This window comes from Gossypium raimondii, chromosome 7 (assembly GCF_025698545.1).
Source record: "Gossypium raimondii isolate GPD5lz chromosome 7, ASM2569854v1, whole genome shotgun sequence".
In the NCBI taxonomy this organism is placed as follows: domain Eukaryota; kingdom Viridiplantae; phylum Streptophyta; class Magnoliopsida; order Malvales; family Malvaceae; genus Gossypium; species Gossypium raimondii.
Window position 1 is genome coordinate 2941064 of NC_068571.1, and position 19257 is coordinate 2960320.

The following is a 19257-nucleotide window of genomic DNA, read 5'->3' on the forward strand; positions in this document are numbered from 1 at the left end:
TTGGCAGAAGTGATCGGACCAACAACAATTTACAATATAATCTCGAGTCTCCTTGCAGAGTTTGGCTTATTATTAATTTATTCTCGATGTGAATCGTCCATTGAGATTGCTGCACCACCATATTTCCTTGGGACCCTATCATAAGCCAATGCCACTTTTAAGCAACCATTGTTTCTGACAAATAACAGTCCCCCCAAATTTGGTTAATGTTGTCATCACTAGAGTTTTCACCTGCATTACTCTCCTGTATTGTCTTTGTGTTTTAAGGACTTTACTTTGGGATACCATTGAGGTTTCTGAGAATATTTTCTTGATTTGCTCGACTACTCCGCATGGATTAGGGTCTTCCAACATTAAAACAGACATTATTTTTGTATTTCCATACCTTCTAACTACTGTTGGATCCATTTTCTGAAGTCTGCCACTTGTACTTGATCGATTTTAATACCCACATCATCCCCGAATCAGACTGCTCTAGCTTAGAAGCAAGTGCGAAATAAATGATTCAGAGTTTTCCTATGAGGAACAAAAGGGGCGTTCTCCATTTACAACAATGTTTCTCCGCCGTAGTTCAACTCGAATAGGGAGCAAATTATTACAGACCTTCCAAAGGAAAACCAAACCCTTGAGTGAGAGTTTAAACTTCCATAACTAGGCTATATCAGGGGAATTCAAATATTCAGCAACCTGTTTCCAGAGAAATTCATATGCTGATTTATCCGAAAATTGTCCCCTTCCATGCATATTTGTCCTTACCATTCAACAGCGAAAATCCTCTAGTGCTCAGCTCCTGTTACCAGACATCCTCAACCTGACATTTGACAAGTTCCGACTTCCATGTAGCACGAGCTGGATGTAGGAATGAGCTTATCTGATGTCCTGGTAATATTAGCTTCTGCCTGCGCTTGGAAGACAAAAGAATTACCTTGAATGGGAGGAAAACAGAGTGTTCCATGGGATACAACAAACAGGTAAGGGGAGATAGGATCCCTTGTGCAACCCACTATGCACTAGAAAAATAACCACCAAGGCCTTCATTTATAGACAGAACATAGAAGCTGCATAGCATTTTTATTGTTTTAATAGCTATGTAATACAAACAAGTTTAATTTCAACAGAACCTTCCTTGTCCGATAGCAGATCAGCAATCTGAAATTGGCTAAAGCTGTTTCAACTAGTTCTCCAGATAACTAACAAATCTCAAAAGATACATGTACCTTGTACTCAAAGCTTTTCCATTATTGAAATGAGATTACATTATTTGCCAAAGACAGATCGTTGGATCAGGGCTTTGTTGTGTAGACAACAAGATCAGCAAGCACCTATTCAGCATCGACTTCATTCAACAAATATCATATGTATTTCACTACCAAGGTAGATTATAAATTACAAAACTATTTGCTAAAGACAGAACATCAGTTTCACAATTTTCATTTTTAAACAACGCTGCCAAAAGAGAGAAATATACGTAGCCATCCATCAGGCAACCGCAAGCTAACAAGTATATAAATCCATAATGGCCAACTCCACGTTAATAGAAGATGACTAGAAAGAAAGTTTTCCGCTCGTGTATCTGGTTTTGGCCTTCAAAAATTATTGAAAAACAGCTGGATTCAGAAAGATCAACGGTAGTATGCCATGTGCCTCGACGACATGAAAGGAGAAGTACCAAAAGGCGAGGACTTCTGGACTTGGGCAGGGGAATTGGACGGTTTCTTTTTCTCACACTTGGTTTCAGAGCGAAGCCAGGCTTCAACAACAGAGAGCAAATTTTCTGAGCTTTTCAACTCATTAATTTCTGTTAACTTCTCAGATCTCTTCAATTGACCATCTTGGATGTAAGCCAAATGTGTTGCCCATGTCTCCAAACCATCAAAAATATGGGTAGCGTATACGACTGTGGCTCCTCTCTAATACAATAGTAAATATCAGTTAGAGAATGAACATGAAATCATCAATGAGAGTACTCGAATGGTACAAAAACATCTATGCCCTACATGTGGATGGTGATCGAATAAGTGGCCCTATGTAAAAATTAAGAGACAAAGCCCATAATCAAAATGAAACCATCAATTTTACTAATTGTTGCAGAAAGAAAGTGCCAAATAATGAAGAGCTATATCAGTTATATACTTTTCGTAAGAAATATTCAACATAGTAATGTTCCAGCACCTTATTCATATTCAACAACCAGTCAGTACTTTAGCATGTGATTGCAAGGGCAGAGAACAGAAGTCAGTACCTGCTCACATTCTTCCTTAAAGAAATCAAGTAAATCCATCCTCGCAACAACGTCAAGGTCCACGGTGACCTCATCTAGCAAAAGAACCTGCAATCAAATCAAAGAAAACATTAAGTTACAAATAAATCAAGAAAACTAGTAATTATGCAGATTAGAAGTCACAAAATTATCCAAAAACATATATGAGCTTGAAGTGGAAGGTAGCAGTTGAATGTTTGCTTGTCACTAGGTAATTAAGGTACATTACATTTCATCAGTTGTAGATTATAGCAATAGCAGAATCGTAAATCTTCAAGTGAAGATATCAGTCACACAAATATGACATATTAATAACTTCAAAATACCTGAAAAGGATGAAGAAGACCCATGCAAATTTGGACTCGACGTCGTTGTCCATCAGATACCTTATGCATTCTCCATTGCAAATCAATATCAAGCAACTCAATCAATTTATCTCTCCTTACAGGATCAATCCCTTCAACTGCCAACAATAATTTTAGACCCAAAAAGAATGTTTAATTTCAAAGGAGAACAAAGGAGCAAGTAAAGAAAGCAACAAACGACAAGAGACTAATTAGCACTCACCTCCAAATATCATGTGTTCCGCTGAGAAGTCTCCCTGCAATGGAACCTCTCCCTGCATATGTTTGGCACAGTAAATTTGTAGTTTTAAACGAAAATGGTGGATATTAATCTTAAAAAAAAAATAGGAAAATTTACTAACAGCAGAGCCAATAGTTTTACTCCAAGATCCTCCCAAATAAGCTAAATCACCACCACAAACAAGTTGAGTATCGTGAAAAGCCGAACGGTTTAGTACTCTCACGACTTCTCTTCCACCCACCATATGTTTTCCTGCTAAAATTTTCAACAATGTCGTCTTCCCTGCTCACAGTTAAAAAATTAGAATCAAAATTCCTTTACAAAATCGTCGTTGTTCGAAAGCAAATTGAAATTACCAGATCCGTTGGCGCCGACGAGAAGGCAACGAGATCCACGAGCGATGTCAAGATTGAAATCGAAGAAAAGCGGATGCTGCAATTCGTAGGCGAATTGCATGCCGCATACGGTGATGCCTTGCGAGTCTCCTCCATTTTCCTTTCCTTCTCCTGATCGGCAACAAGCTTGTTCCGCCATTTTTCGTGTGAATCCCCCGGTTCTTTACATCTTCTGTTTTTGCGGCCATTTTAATATTCATGTCTTCTAACTGTTATTGCTGGGATTTAGCCACGTAAAAGGTTGGTGGAACTGGATCTCCTTGCACAGAATTTTACACGTGGAAGATACGTGTTGGGACACGTTATTCGTTTCAATTTTATAAGGGGTAAAGAAACGGGGATGTACGGCTGCGTTTTGATAGGAAGTGTAAAAGCTAAAACGACAGTGTTTTTACTTTGTTAGCTTGCCTTGCGGAGAAAGCAGGACCGAATCATACTTTTAAGATATCTTCACTAATTTGAATATTAAGTACTTAATGTTATTATATAAAAATAAAAATTCATTTCTGTTTGAATAATAATTTTTAAACTTGTGAAATAAAAATTAAACTAACCTAAATTAATAAAAATTTACTCAATCAATTTCCAATTTTCTTAATTTTATTAGCTCTAGGAAGACATTTGAAATGATGACAAACTTTCGTGTCTCTTAAATATATATACTAACTTAAATGTTTGCCTTGAATAGGATAGTCAATATGTTTTTCGTGAATTCGGATTTTAAAATTACCATTCATCATAGACTCAGAATAGATAAATTGAAAACCCATTAGTCGAATATGAATATTAAAATCCTTATAATTTTACTTTCATATATATATAAAAGAGTTTCAACAAATTTTTGCAAATTTGGATATTCAAAAATATTAGAATTTTTAAAATTGGGTTTTACGGATCCAGTTATCCAACAAATAATAGTATTTAATTTAAATTTAGGTAGTAATACTTGAATAATTTTCCATTAATAAACGAATAATTCAAAATATACAAATATTTGGTGCTAAAACTGTTTTGTTTTGTTTTCTATTCTTTTTCTGGCTATAAATTTGTGCAGAAGATGAGAGGGATGAGGAAGAACAATGAGCAAATTCCAAAAGGGAGCAGAGTTTTGAGTACTCTTGGCATGTCACGTATCAATTCACACAATGTTTAACAGAAAATTTATTGATTTTCTCTATTATATTGAAATTGTATAAGAAAACATAAATGGTTCACGTCGGACGAAAGAGGCATATATATATATATATATGATATTATTTTCCAAACATGAAAGTATAAGGCACCCTGTCCCTTTTTTCCTTTCTTCATTTCCTTTTTCGTTTCAAATATCAAAAGCATCAAACACAAGAGCTTACATACTTGAGAATAAATGATAATGCAGATTTAGAAAGCTGCCCATCCTGATGCAGTGGTCTTCGTAGATCCTGATCCGGTTGCTGGAAGGTGATTCCTCTGTAAATGTCATCAAGGGAGTTAATTGTGGAACCAAACACGAGTTTCTGTTACTCAGAAAATCGGAAGCCTCCTAAGAAAACATCCTTAGATCAAGCATGAAAATATTTTAAAAGCCTAAAGTTAATTCCATTTTCTAATATCAGAGCTTCCATTCCAAATCTACACCTACACCACCGCTTGTGAACAATAAGCATTTGATTTAGCTCAACACAATCGCCAGTAAGAGGTAAAGGAAGTCAATGTGGCTATATGTATACAATGTCAAAGAAACAATTAAGGCCCCGTTCTTCATTGCATTTGGGGTTTCAAAAGTGCTTTTCTACCGTAGAAGCAATGAAGAACACCTGACTTTTGGAGTTAAAGTGCTTTTCCACCCAAAAGCAAAAGCTATGTAACACACAGAATCATATAGATGTTGGCACAACTTTGCTTGACAAAAGCTATGAAAAATAACGAATGTGGATGTGGTAAACATATTATGATACCCAATTCCCTAACAATGGTACATTCAAGAGAAAAACAAAATCAAAATTTGCAGATCTTTTGGGTATGTAGAGCACAGGAAATCTATATTTGGTTTAAGGATCATACACACTAAAGGCATACCTCTAGTTGAGACAAATATGTTGATGGGTTGGTTTGTTTCATGTTTTCTTTGGGTGCTCTTTGACCAACACCTTGACTAGTAGAGGCAAGCCGAGCAGCAACAGGGTCATTGGGAGGGGGTGGGAGAGGAGACCTTATTTTTCCAGCACCACTGGGTGGTGGAGCAAGGCTCAAGGTCTTAGGCTTTCCACTACCAGACAATCCCGCAGCTGAAAGCATACTGGTTCCACTAGATGGCTTGTGCTTCACATTAATCCGGATAGTCTCACCTTCCTACAACCCAAACACCATAAGATCAAAATCCATCAAAGTAAAAACGAACACTGTATTGAAAACCCGTTAATAATGACAACAATAATAATTAAGACTACATTATACACTTTAGAGCAGAAAACCAAAGACAGCCAAGTGCAAATGATGACTGATGAATCTAATTTAACCCCTTAATTTCTTTATCAGTAAATCAAGAATTATAAGAACAACAGAACCTGCAAAAAAGAAAAGATTACAAATAATTCATTTAAGAAGGCACATTGACCGAAAAGATGTTGCACAATCTCTCCATAATATTTATATTCAACTTATGAATAGAACCAATGGATCAACTAAATTTCTTCCTTTGTTCACTTACCCAAAACCCCAAATTCTGAAATCAATCAAATTTTAATCTAACAATTTTAGATCAAAAATATGAAAATCAACCCACATTCTAACATCAGTCACAAATTGAAGTTAACTAGTAAAAAAGTAAAAGACTTGAAAGTTTCTACCTTCAATCTATGATTAACAGCGGGATGAATATCAATATGAGAATCACTGTCACTCGTCTCGCCAGTCTCTTTCTCGTTCTCTCTTCTAACATGCTTCTCGTGATCTGACAACGCCACGTTGAAATCAAACGCCTCGTTCCGTTCATTAAAACCGAGCCCAATAAACGCGTGTTTTCCATTGCCATCCTCGATCTTGAGCACGAAGTATCGAGATGAATCGAGAGCCGGCTCGACGGAACTCTCGCGCTGTCCCGGGTGGATGAAACAAGCGGCAAAAAGCTCACCCGAGTTGGGATCCTCTAACCGAATCTCACAACGGTCCTTGCAGGAGACAACCCGGAGTCGACCAGACCAGATCTTGTCGGATTGGAGCCACTCCCCGCATTTGTAACCGCCGGAGGTGGAGCGGGGCGGTATTTTGAAGACGGAGACTTCGCGAACTACGAGGAGGGTGTGTTCAATAGAGTCTTCTTCATCGAACGACATTTCGAGGGGAATGTGGGTTTGTCTTTGAGAAAAAAAAGAGACGAGAAATTTGGAGAGGAGAAATATGGGAAGAAAGAGAGAACAGAGGTGGGAGGGAGTAATCGGATGGTGAGAGGGTGGCAGAGAGACTTGGATTCAAAGAGAGTGCTTGAAATGTCAACTGCCTCCTGGGGTGGGAAAAGGTGCCCATCCCATTTACTGTTTTACCCTTTTTGTTATCCAAAATATCGATTTGGTTCTGCGAATCTAATGGATTTTTTATTTTATTTTAAATCCCTATTTGAGATATGAAATTAGATTTTAACTTAACAATTTTTCTTGATACTTAGTTTAGGTGTTCATGGGTCGGGTCAGGTTGAGTTTGGATTGAATCTAAATATGATATTAATATATTTTATGTTTGTCTAAACTTGACTCGGTCTGAAATTTAGACATAAAATTTTATCCAAACCCACCCAAATTTATTTATTGAAATTTTTTATATTCATTTTAACATTATTTTAATGGTTACATTACAATAGTATTACATATTTAGTATAGGTTTATTTTTTTAATCTGTTCTAAATTACATAACATATAAAAATAACATAATATAAAGTATTATAAACTTAAAACAGGTCGTGCTGGGCTCGGGCCTTGAATATTCAAGCTCGAGCCTAATTCATATTTTAAACAGACCTAATTTTTTTATTCAAGCCCATTTTTCGAACCTTATATTTTTGTCCAAATCCTCTCAAATTTCGAACGAGCTTTCGGGCTTGGGCGGGTAGCATGACCTATGAATAGGTCTACTAGTATTTTCTTGAAAACCATACAATTTACTAAATTCAGACCTCAATATGAAAATAGTTCTTAAGTTTAAAGACTAACTTGAAAAAAAGAGTTCAAATGGATTACATTTTAAATGCCAACTTGGATGTCCTACATGGCAATCCAAATTAAAATTATTTAATTAAAAACTATTTTCATCCCAACAACTGGATATTGAAATTGGCAGTTAAAACCAATTTGGACTGTCACGTAGGACTACCGTTAGGGAGGTAACGGAGCTTAATGGTAGAGTGATCACTTCATAACAAAACGATAATGTAAGTGACTAAAACGTAACATTTTAAACATAAGTTACTAAAATGTAATCTGAGACATACAGGAGTGACTATTTTTGAAGTTTACCCAAATATTTTTTATATGTAATTAATTTTATTTAAAATAAAAAGTGTTGAAATTTGATTTAATATGAACCAAATGAATAATTTAAAATCCGAAGAGATTTTGTTATTGTTAATGATCGAGTAAAAAACACAATTTTTGAAATTTTGAAAATTTTTATATGTTTCAGTATTTTTAAATTATTTAAAATGCATTTTAAAATTATTTTTGTTTTTAAATTTTAAAGATTTTTAATTTTTCATATTTTTATTAAAATATGAAAAAAATTATTTTAAAACATTTTTAATTATTTATATACTTTTAAACGGTAAGGATTAAATTGACAAAAATTATAAATATTAAAGGCTAAAAAGATTATTTTATCTTTTATAACAACCATTCTAGGCAAAAGACAAAATTGAGGGAGGGACAAAATTTTAAATAAAATATATATAAGGACTCATATCTTAAAATTAAAATATAAAAAATAAATTAAAATTTTAAAAGAGAATAAAACCTATTACATATTTAAACCAAAAGAAAATCATTATCCTAATTCTCTTTTCTCACTAAAGACATTATCTTGATATTAAAGTATTCAATCATTTATAGTTAAACTTATAATCAATCACTCATTCCACTCCCATCTAAACAACCATTTAATCTTTTAATCATTTTATTCCAAGACACACTCATTAATTCATCTTATCACATAATTTAAGTATGTAGTGTTGGTAATGCAAAAAATATTTTCACTTGCAAAAAATTTTCTGACTATTGCAGAAAATATTTTCGGTTGAGGAAAATTATCTACTATTTTTGAAAACTGGCACTATTATTTTACCATTTTTTTTCTTTGGGAAAACAATATAAATAGTTGGTCATTCTTCTCATTTTACACAACACAAGCAAACAACGGTTATCCTTTTTCTCTCGTCTGTTTCTTTTAGTAGTTTTTTTGGTCAAATTTTTCGACTAGTTTTTTGCTTTCTTTTCTGATTCATTTCGGGAAGAGCAATACCTTTTGTGTTTATTCCAACTAAATAAGGCAAGCATTAAATTAGTCTTTGATTCTGATAAACTTGTACTTTCCCGTAATGATTATTATGTTGGGAAAGATTATCTGAGTTGAGGTTTATTTGTGATTAAGATTATGTTTAATGATAATAATAAAGTCACCACTTCTGCTTATATTGTTGAATCCCTTGATATGTGACATGCTAGATTAGATCATGTGAGTATTCATTCTCTACAAAAGCTCATAAAAATGAATCTACTCTCTAATAAATGCGAAATTTGTGTTGAAGCCAAGCATGTTAGACCTTCCTTAAAAACTCTTACTGATAGGAAGACTGAACTTCTAGAGTTAGTTCATACTGATCTAGCATACTTTAAAAACACAGAGAGTAAGAGTGGAAAACACTATTATAACACATTTGTAGATGACTACTCTAGATATACAAAAGTTTATCTTCTAAGATCAAAAGATAAAGCTGATAAAATTTTTCTTTTTTATAAAGCAGAAGTAGAAAACCAGTTTGATAGAAGAATAAAACGTCTTAAATTCAATAGAGGTGGTGAATATGACACTAATTTCCTTAAAAGAGGTCTATGAGAAAGGCGACATTATACATGAGTTTTCTACTCCTTATTTCCCACAGCAGAATGACATAGCTGAAAGAAAAAAGAACTTTTAGAAAAATGATGAATGCTTTACTATTAAGTTCTGATTTACCTGACAGTGGGGGCGGAGAGGTTGTACTTTCTGCAAACCATATTCTTAATAGAGCGCCTCATAAAAAATTAGATTGTACCCCATATGAATTGTGGAAAGGTTATGCCCCTAATATGCGATATTTGAAAGTGTGGGGGTGCTTAGCAAAATTGGGCTTTCCTGCTTTTAAAAAGAGCACTATCGAAACTAAAACTGTTAATGTTGTATTTGTTGTGTATGCTCTAAATAGTGTTGCATATAGATTCATGTCGTTGCATGATCATTCCATACATGAGTCTAGAGATCCTGTTTTCTTTGAGAATGTGTTTCCTTTAAATAAATCTAGTATAAGTACTAATATATAGTTAGATGAGCATGTTTCTTCCTCTAGTACACATAATAGAGGCGTTCATAATAATGATGTTGAACCCAAGAGGAATAAAAAACAAAAGACTGTCACTAGTTTCGGACCTGATTTCCTTACTTCCTTTATGACTGAGATTAGTGATTTAGACTTGTTAAGTGATTCTATAGATCATGCAATTTTGATAGATGAGGATCAAAAAACCTATAATGAAGCCATAAAATCAATATATGTTAGTTTTTAGAGAGATGTCATTAATAATGAACTAGTGTCTATTATGTCTAATCACACTTGGGAACTAGTAGACTTGCCTAGAGGTTTTAGACCTATTAGAAATAAATAAGTCTTAAAAAATAAACTTAGACCAGATGGATCAATATAAAGGTATAAGGTAAGACTATTTGTAAAAAGGTTCACTTAAAAATTTGGAGTATATTATTTTGATACATACTTTCTTATGACTAAGATTTCAACCATTCATGTTTTGTTTGCTTTATCTTCCACTCACAATTTGCTAGTACATCAGATGGATGTGAAGACAACTTTCTTGAATGGTGATTTGGACGAAGAGATTTATATAGAGCAACTTTCAAGTTTTGTGACACCTGGTATGGAAGATAAAGTTTGCAAACTCAAAATTCTTTGTATGGCCTCAAACAAGCTCAAAAACAATGGTATGAGAAATTTCATAAGACTATTCTTAGTTTTGGTTTTATTGTTAATTGTGCAAAAGCATGTATATATTCTAAGATGTTTGGTTCTGATTGTGTTATCATAAGTCTGTATGTGGATGACATGTTAATCTTCACCAAATTCCCATCTAATTCTTTCTCTAGCTTATCCTTAGATAGGATGAATCCAATAATTGATGGCACTCGTACATTGAGTTGACGTTACTAGATATGATTATTGCCTCCTTGTTGATTGAAAGGCCAATTATTAAAGCGACATCTTCTAGCATTATACTTGTTTTCCTGTATGAAAAATGAAATGTATATGTTTTTGTCTCCATCTATCCAACAAGGCGGCAAGCAACTCCAATAATATAATGAACTTTGTAACAGTAATGTTATATATGAACCAACACTCTTCAAGAGCTATACAATATGTCCATCAATCTTCAGGAATTTTAAATTATGTCGATCACGAACAATTTGATCTTCTGTTTTTTGAAAAATTACAAAAAAAATGATCAAATGCAAAATCTTAAAAACACATTTGAAAAAAATTACAAAGTTAAAAACAATTGAGTTGGAAATCTTATTGTATCGACGTCGTAATCTGCAATGTGTTATCCTTAAAATCTTGATGTGACCATTTTTCTCTAAGAAAAGAAGAACAAAATAAAAGTCTTTTAAAGTCTAAGAATTCAAGAAAATTTTGGATAAGGAGAAAAGTAAAATGAGTGGGAGTATTTGTTAAATAGGTTGGTCGGGAAAATGGGTAAATAAATTTTCTAACCATAGTTCAAACCTCTAAACTCTCGTACACCCATTAGTGATATGGTACTGTTGATTATACTTTGCAATACTAACTTATGATATTTAGAGCATTGACATTGTGATGATTTGACAAAAGTATTCTTCCTAAAAAAACATATTTTAAGAAATAAGTTTTGGAAAAATATGATATTTAAGTTAAAAATGGTAAATAGGATTAAAAATATAAAATAAAATCTTTTATTTTAATCATTAGTCATTTTCATATGATTTATACAAAAAAATATATAAAAATGACATTCACTAATATTCAATATATATTTTTGATATACTGTTTACTTTTACCCATAATCCTCTCAACTTTTTTCCTTGCTTTTGCCTATAACATTTTAACTTTTTTTTTTTCTATACAATGGTTACTTTTATTCATATTTCTCAAATTACTGATCGTTAAGTCACCTGTCCAGGTTCGAAGGTCTATCTAAAAAGTGAGAAGATTTGGGAAAAAAATATATGCCTAGAAAATGGGATTGGACAAAAAATAAAGCTTGTTTTCTAAATGGGCTGGGCCTCGAGTAAGATTTTTTTAGCTTGAGCCCAGCCTAAATTTGCCTAAAAGTTTTTCCTATGTTATTTTGCTATTATATTGTTACTAGTTTGTTATTATTATTTGGATATTGTATAATTATTGTTTTATTGTTAATTTTGCTACTATTTTAGATACATTTATTTACAAAGTTGCAACTATCTTAATGTTATTTAAGTATAAAGATTTTTTTAAATATATTTTCAATTTGTTGTGAAATATTTATTTTAATATTTTTAGTTTATTTGATGTATTATATTTTTTTAATTCATTTTCAAATAAAAATATAAAAAAATTAATATAGGAAGACCAAACTAAACTCGAGTTTAACATTTTTTATCTGGGTCGAGCTTAAGTAAAATTTTAAGTCTATTTTTCAAGTTGGGCCAGACTTGAAGTCTAAAAAACGTGTTTGAAATTTTGCATTAGCTCGACTTGACCTTCAAATCTAACTGAAACCCACATCATTTTAATTTCAATGACATCAATTGCGACTCCAATATTTAATAGTTAAAAGTGAAATTTAATCATAAAGTTTTTACATATATAAGTAAGTACCATAAGAGTTAAGAGAAGGCATTGGCACAATTGGTAAAGATCTTAGACTTTAAGATTTAGTTTAACATTATTTTTAAAAGTGCTTCTAAAAGTATTTTTAAAAATTTTGTTTTAAAATTTAAGTGTTTAATATTATTGGTAAAAAGCGCTTTAGCAAGTAAAATGTCTATTTTAGACATAGTATTATAAAGTAATAAATATGCATTTAAATAATATTCAAATTAGTTAATATTATTATATCTTAGTAAAAATATAAAAATAATTTATTATAATTTATTGTTAATATTTTAATATATGAAATATATTTTAAATATTTTTAAGCCATAAATATTAATTATTTATAAATTTTAATTTAAATATATAAACTATATTTTAAATATTAAAATATAAAACATTTAAATTTAAATACATAATATTATATATTTAAAATAAAATTCAATAGAAAAGTAATTAATACTCAATATAAATATTATATAAAATACTTTATAAATGTTAAAATTGTTCTTTATTCCTAAAAGCACTTTTAAGTTCAAAACATTTTCTAAAAGTACATCTGACTAAAAAATTGTTTGTTTATGACTTAAAATCACTTTGACCCAAAAATAATTTTGAGGAGTAATGCTAAATTAAGTCTAAAAGTTGAGATTTAATATGAGTTTGGATGGGTAGGGCGGTGTATTTAGATTACTTTTTTCTTACACTATAATATTTAATGTTACTGTTATTGTTATTTTTACACTAACAGTAATTTTGATTAATGAACTTACCGCCTTTACACGTGGACGGGTGAAACTTAAAAACAGAAAGCATTAGGGAACCAGCAGAAGAAAAGTTCGAGGCCAAGAATGGCGATGCTGATCGTTGATTTTCTCTCGGTGCAATAAAAGAAAAAACCCTGACGCTTCAAACAGTTACTACAAAATTTGCTGATATGGTTACCTCTATGCTTCTTAAATTTGAGTTGAATAACAAGCCTATTTGGTTGTTTAAATGCTTTTTATATAAACTTTGTTTAAAGCTATAAAACTAAAATCCTTTCATTTGATTTGGTTCTGTTTCAAGGTCGCAATTCAACCTTTCTTTGTAGTCTCAATTGAATAGCTCCAGGTTTGGTTCCTCAACCTTTTTGAATTAAATGTTGGTACTGCCGTTATTGTTGAGTTTCTTTGCATGTTATGCTTGTGTATTTTATGCTGAAACCTCGAATACTATAGCTAGTTGAGTATTCTTGTTTCAAATGTCGGTACATATCTGGGTAATGTTTCGCTGAACATAATAATCAAGATCCTAACTATCTGGATGGTAAGTGTCTAGTTCTTTTGAATTGAGCATGTAAATGTTATTGCTTGTTAGGGGTTTATTTGATTGGAAAATTTCTTGCTACTTTTTCCCCTGCATTTACATATTCAATGACTTTGCTCAGTCGCATGTGGTTTCCCCTGCATTTATGTAGGATAACTTTTTACTTAGTACCATGTGATTTTTGTAATATGTTCTCTTTTTTTGCAGTCTCTAAGGAGGGAGGAAGCATAAAGCAGTGCATATTTTCATTCTCGATACTGGGCAGGATGATCATGTTATAGTGCTTTTAGATGATTACCTAAAACAGGTTGGTTGATAGATGCTTTTAAATTTCGTTGATTAAGGACGGTTCAAACTGGGACCTGTTACATATCATCTAGGCTGGCCTCGATTGAGGTATTAATCTTCGTGGTGCTCGGTATTCTAGGTGAAGGATGCTTGTTTTGTTGCAAGGCTAACTATGTAGGCTATCTTTTTACAGATTTCTCAGTCTATAATATATACAGATAGAACATGTAAAATAATTAAGGAAAGGAAACAAGGTGAACTTGAAGTTTTTGAGTGGCTTCAAGTGCATGTTATTGCATCCAAGCTAGAAACTAGGATTGAACATCTAGAACTTGTGAGTGATCCAAACATCAATGGACTTAGTTGTTCGTTTACGTTTTATGTTGCTTGAGATAGATATGATTTTGTGTTTATTAAAGCTCTCGGTCAGCAAATTTATTCTAAAAGTGCCATTTTGAGTCATTGTTTCAACCATATTTATTGGTCTGTATTTGCAAGTGTGACAGATCCCAGCCATTACATGTCAGTTCGGTTTTTAGTTTGCATGTTCAGCTTTTATTCCTTCCCTCTGTGTGTGTGTGTGTGTGTGTCTTGGTGGGTGTGAGGCAATATCGCATGTTTTATTTTGCAAAGGAGAAAATTTCCATCCTAGATATGTTGATTAGTTTTGTATCTGAAGTTCTAATCATTTTGTAAATTAGGTTCTCAGAAGTCAGAAATATAAATATACGACCAATTTATCATTGGAACTATATGGAATGTTAGATTTTTCTGGTTACAAAAGGAGTTGAACAGAAATGTAATATAGAATCTGTTACCGATGCCTTTGTGGCCAAGAACTATGCCAGACGCAAGAAACCAGCAGTAGGAGAAGGGATCTGATTTTGATTTCATTGTGATGTGATTCTAGTTTTGTGGGATTTAATTCTGATTTTATTTTTAAGAATTTCCTTATTAGTTTAAATAAGACTTTCCTAGTATGCTATCAGATTTGGGCTTGGCATCTATTACCTAATTTTTAAACTCTGTTTAAATAGGAAAATAATTCATGAATAATACAAGTTGAAAGTTGAAAGTTTCAGTAAGTTTAAGGTAGGCAACTCGCTTAGAGTTTCAAGGTAGGCAACTCCCTTAAGAGTTCAATAACCACAGGCAAAAATAGGAATCGAAATAAGGGCAAAGACCCTTCATTCGAATCTGATTCTTGTGCTACTCGTTTGATGACTTGATCCCAGACTCGGGTCCGCAACAGAATCCCATTGAATCCTTTATTGCTATTTTGGGTTCCCAATAGCCAACTTTTCACTTCACTTATTTGGTTTCCATCAAATTAAAAGATCAGAAGGAGCGTGAACTTTGGAAGTGGATGTAATATTAAAACCTGTGTACTTTAAATGAGTATGAATGACATAGATACTTGTCCTCCCTTTGCACTTCACTAACTACTTTGAATAATTATGATGCTGTTTTGGTATAGCAAAGATAGAGCGCTCTTTAGAATTTGTAATATCTGAATTTTAAGTCCAATATTCTATCAGCTTTGTACTTGCAGTGTTCTTATTATGCTTGGTATGCAGGGAAGGAAAGAAGTCCTTTCTCTTTTAAATCGTAGGAGATGTAAAGGGATGATGTTGGTCCATTTGGAAAGGAAGCGCCTTTAATTGTTTCCTTTGATGTAAGGTTTCACTTTCTTTGCTTGATTGGACTTGGTCTCTCAAAACTGCTCATACACCAACTGCCATAGGTGTTTGCGTCTCAAAAGATTAGCTTCCAAGAAGACATTACTAGCAATGACAGTTGGACTATATTGCTTCTCTTCTGGTTCAGTCTTGAATATGAGGTGTAGTTACTAGTACACTGGAGTCATTAGCTTTTAATGCTTTATATCATGATGAAAAATTTTAATCAGGTTGGTTAATACACTGTCATGCAATCAGGCACATTGGCATTGAATGCTGGATGAAGTGAGCGTCTTCTCTTCTAAGTTTTGTATTATTCATTTATTTGCCAACCTTGACTGATTAATTGCTGTAAGACTCAACTCTAATAATACTTCAGTTGATTGCATGTTACCATGATCAGTTGCAAATTCATGAAGTTGTTTTGCTTCTATCAACTTGCCAACATAATGTGTAAGTAGTTTCCTTTTGATCTCTCTATGTTAAAGCTAAAGTGAATCACTGTAAATGATCTTTTTTCAATTATACTGACGCAGACCCGAGTTGAGAGAATTTGAATATATATCGCCAAAGAACTTTGAACAGTGGCAGGCTAGTGCTGCAGAAATCTTAATCATTTGAATTGATAATAAACCTGAAACTCCACTGTAAACATCAAAATACATATTAAAAACCAAAATGCATTTTTGAAAGTGCGAAACTTTTAGTGAAGATCTTGACTACATTTATAAGCATTCACTTATATATATTGTTGTATTTGTGTGCATCAATGAAAGAAAAACCCCTTTCCTTTAAAGTATTGAACATTGAAGAGATCCTAATATATATGATTAAATACTCTTAATTGCTTTATAAATTATGTTAAACAAGTATAGATTTTGTAAGACTTTTCTCGTTAGAATTTCTTTAGAATGAAAACTGTTAAAACTGTATAGATCAAATTTAAAAGGGAAGATAGCTTATTTGTTAATTTTTATTACAGAGAGATAAACACCCTTGGGATGGTCATTTTATTGATGGGTTTCTTTTGGAAAACGAAAATGTGACTTTTTAGTTCATAAATAATTGTGTAGCTGTTAATCATAAACGATTAGAATGATTATATAGATGCTGCAGCAGCAATTATTAGTTTTATGTTATCTTTGATCTTGGTGTAACAAGAATCTCTTGGAAAATAATTTGCCATGCTTGCAGACCCATGTTAAGAGAGAAAGTCCTTGATATCGCTTCATACTAACTTGGCTTTTATGCCTTACGGCTTAGAATTTTCGTCATTTGATGAAATTTAGCACAAGGAAAATAAAATCAGTTGAATTGAGTGACATGACCATTTGGTCAAAAGTAAGGATATCAACCTTCTATCTGAAATAAATGCATTCCTCAGAAAGTAATCTCTGCTGCTGGGGACTAATTTCACTCAAAGAATCGGGATGCTTTCATGCATAGACTGGTAACTGTTATTTGGGGTGAAAAGGCAGAGTCATCCGACTTTTGATTTAATTGATAGATAAGTTAATGTTAGAGAACTAATGCTTCTAATCCGTCTTTACTTACCCTGCAGTCTCTACTGTGAATTCTTCTCATTGATCGACTTTGCAAGTATAACCATCCATGATCTGATGTTACATCTTCTAAATTTTGCGTATCCGATATTGTAACATCAATTGTATTATCATACTAACTGGAGAGAGAAAAAAAATGTAGGACCAGCATGATTTTAGTTTTGTGATCTCCATGCAGATGTGTCTTATCGTAGGCTTGTATGGCGAACTGGATTCTTGTTACCCGTTCCTCATACTTAGGACAAATTCATTGCTGAATGATTAGTTTTTGGGGTCCACTGTTGTGGACTTGAATGATCACTAATAGCCAGTACGAGTTTCGCAAATTGGCTTTAGATTTCTCATAATTGTGACAAGGTTTGTCAAGAACAATTAGTCCTATTAGGTGGAAAAGCTTCCATCAGCTGTTTGTTTTGGTTATTTGCTTCAATTACAGTCCCTATTGCTCCCCATTGGCCTGTATCGGTTCTATTATTTCGTTATGTTCCTCAGCATAATCCAATTGATCCTGTTGAATATATTTATTTTATCATCTTAGCTAAATTATCTTACAATTGGTTGTTTATAGAAATATTGGATGTGAAAATTGAACGTGGATTTATGCTTTTAGTGGTGGTGAAAGCATTGATATGCATGCATGTCTCTTGAAAAGTGTATTAATAGTTTGATGATTTCTTCTAGTTTGGAAACCAGTTTCATATTTTAAAGATCATGCTTTGTTGATTTTGAAGAAAAGGTCAGATACAATGTTTTGGGATACCTTAAGTCTTTCTAGGGAATGGATTAAATCCAAAAGCATCATTGGATTTATGACATGATTGCAAGGGATTCTCCTTTCTTTAAGATTATTATTTTTATTTTGTAAAATGAACTATGTGATGTGCTATAAATGTAATTATATACTACATCTGTTATAAATCTTAATAATTATATAGTTTTGTTTGGACATGAATGCTGGAATAATATGACTAAATTAGCACTCAATACTATGGAAGAAACAATAATGTTTTTGGTGGTTTTCATATCCTACTGAAGCTTATTAGTCATTGGATGCTAATCACAAACCCCAACTAGGTCTGTAATGGAGCTGAACCGAACTCATAAGAAACTCTATCTTGACTCGAACCACGAGACTCAAAATTCGGCTCAAGCTTGAACAATTTTTGTTTTTGAAGTTCAAGCTTTATCAAAAATTGAATTGCTTGAGCTTGCTAGACTAGACTCATTTACTTAGTAGAAAGTAGAAAATAAGCTTGGTTCTCATGCTCGACTTCAAACTTGATTATTTAGTCTCGAGCTCGAGTTTAAATTGAGATTTTACAATATTAGTTAAAAAACTTGGTTTTAAGATATTTCCTCATTAGTATTAGGATACTTGAACATGGTTGGTTCAATAGCTCGAGGTTGTTGATGAATTCGGGTTTTTTTTTTTTAATTCAAACAACCAATCTAGAGGTCTGATCTATGATATCTTTGTCTGGTCTATGCAACTAAGATCTCACTGTCATTTCTAATTGACAGTCTTGGCTTCGTCCTTTGGGTATGATAGTGTTTCCTAGATCTTTAGTATTAGGTCAAATTTTGTTATTATTTCGTCTAGTTTTTTGGTAAATTTTAGTTTATGTACTTTATGAATCATTTAATTTTGGATTTTTTACTTTTTCGAATTTTGATCTTTAGTCATGACTTAAATGGTAACGTTAAATTCGTTAGGTAAAGTCTTGCTATCGGTTTAAGTTATGGATGTAATCTTTGTTATCTAATTTGATCATTTAGTCCCTATATTTTTGAATCTTGAAAATAAATATTGACTTAACTATTAACCACTAAATTCATTAACTAAAATAACTAAGCTTTTCGACTAATATTATGTTGAAATAATAAATTGACACGTCGTTAGAAATGTGATAATATGTTTATCGTATAAATAAGAAAATTTAAGTTAATGAATATAATAATTACAGCAATTTAAAATTAGGGTTTTTTCCTTCTTCTAGGAATGAGATTGGGGTAATTGATGTTGTAGAGATTTATATCATATTAATCATATCAATAAATT

At 32.4% G+C, this 19257-nt stretch overlaps 3 protein-coding genes across 3 annotated transcripts; 1 reads left to right on the forward strand and 2 right to left on the reverse strand.

Moving 5' to 3' along the window:
- Positions 1–1218: 1218 nt before the first annotated feature.
- On the reverse strand, positions 1219–3436 carry LOC105767860 (ABC transporter I family member 21). Its single transcript, XM_012587435.2, has 6 exons — positions 3202–3436; positions 2967–3127; positions 2828–2879; positions 2587–2723; positions 2243–2329; positions 1219–1910 (listed from the first exon to the last, which is right to left on the reverse strand). The coding sequence occupies exons 1-6, from the start codon at positions 3377–3379 to the stop codon at positions 1623–1625; spliced, it is 903 nt and encodes a 300-aa protein (XP_012442889.1). The 5' UTR covers positions 3380–3436; the 3' UTR covers positions 1219–1622.
- Positions 3437–4388: 952 nt separating this feature from the next.
- Positions 4389–6712, reverse strand: LOC105767849 (uncharacterized protein At1g03900). Its single transcript, XM_012587427.2, has 3 exons — positions 6072–6712; positions 5302–5574; positions 4389–4692 (listed from the first exon to the last, which is right to left on the reverse strand). The coding sequence occupies exons 1-3, from the start codon at positions 6555–6557 to the stop codon at positions 4624–4626; spliced, it is 828 nt and encodes a 275-aa protein (XP_012442881.1). The 5' UTR covers positions 6558–6712; the 3' UTR covers positions 4389–4623.
- A 7171-nt stretch (positions 6713–13883) lies between these two features.
- LOC105767836 (uncharacterized) lies at positions 13884–16024 on the forward strand (the record flags this gene model as incomplete). Its single annotated transcript, XM_052633464.1, is given in 5 exon segments — positions 13884–13980; positions 14176–14345; positions 15535–15625; positions 15628–15666; positions 15669–16024. Coding segments are annotated over 5 exon segments (453 nt in total), but the record flags the coding sequence as incomplete, so codon positions are not given.
- Between the last annotated feature and the right edge of the window lie 3233 nt (positions 16025–19257).

Coding starts and splice junctions, on each gene's coding strand:
- LOC105767860 (XM_012587435.2), bottom strand. CDS start 3,379: ATGGCGGAACAAGCTTGTTGCCGATCAGGAGAAGGAAAGGAAAATGGA. Junction 3,128..3,201: donor CGTCGGCGCCAACGGATCTG/GTAATTTCAATT, acceptor AACTGTGAGCAG/GGAAGACGACATTGTTGAAA. Junction 2,880..2,966: donor GTAAAACTATTGGCTCTGCT/GTTAGTAAATTT, acceptor AAACATATGCAG/GGAGAGGTTCCATTGCAGGG.
- LOC105767849 (XM_012587427.2), bottom strand. CDS start 6,557: ATGTCGTTCGATGAAGAAGACTCTATTGAACACACCCTCCTCGTAGTT. Junction 5,575..6,071: donor CTGTTAATCATAGATTGAAG/GTAGAAACTTTC, acceptor TTTGGGTTGTAG/GAAGGTGAGACTATCCGGAT. Junction 4,693..5,301: donor CATATTTGTCTCAACTAGAG/GTATGCCTTTAG, acceptor TGACATTTACAG/AGGAATCACCTTCCAGCAAC.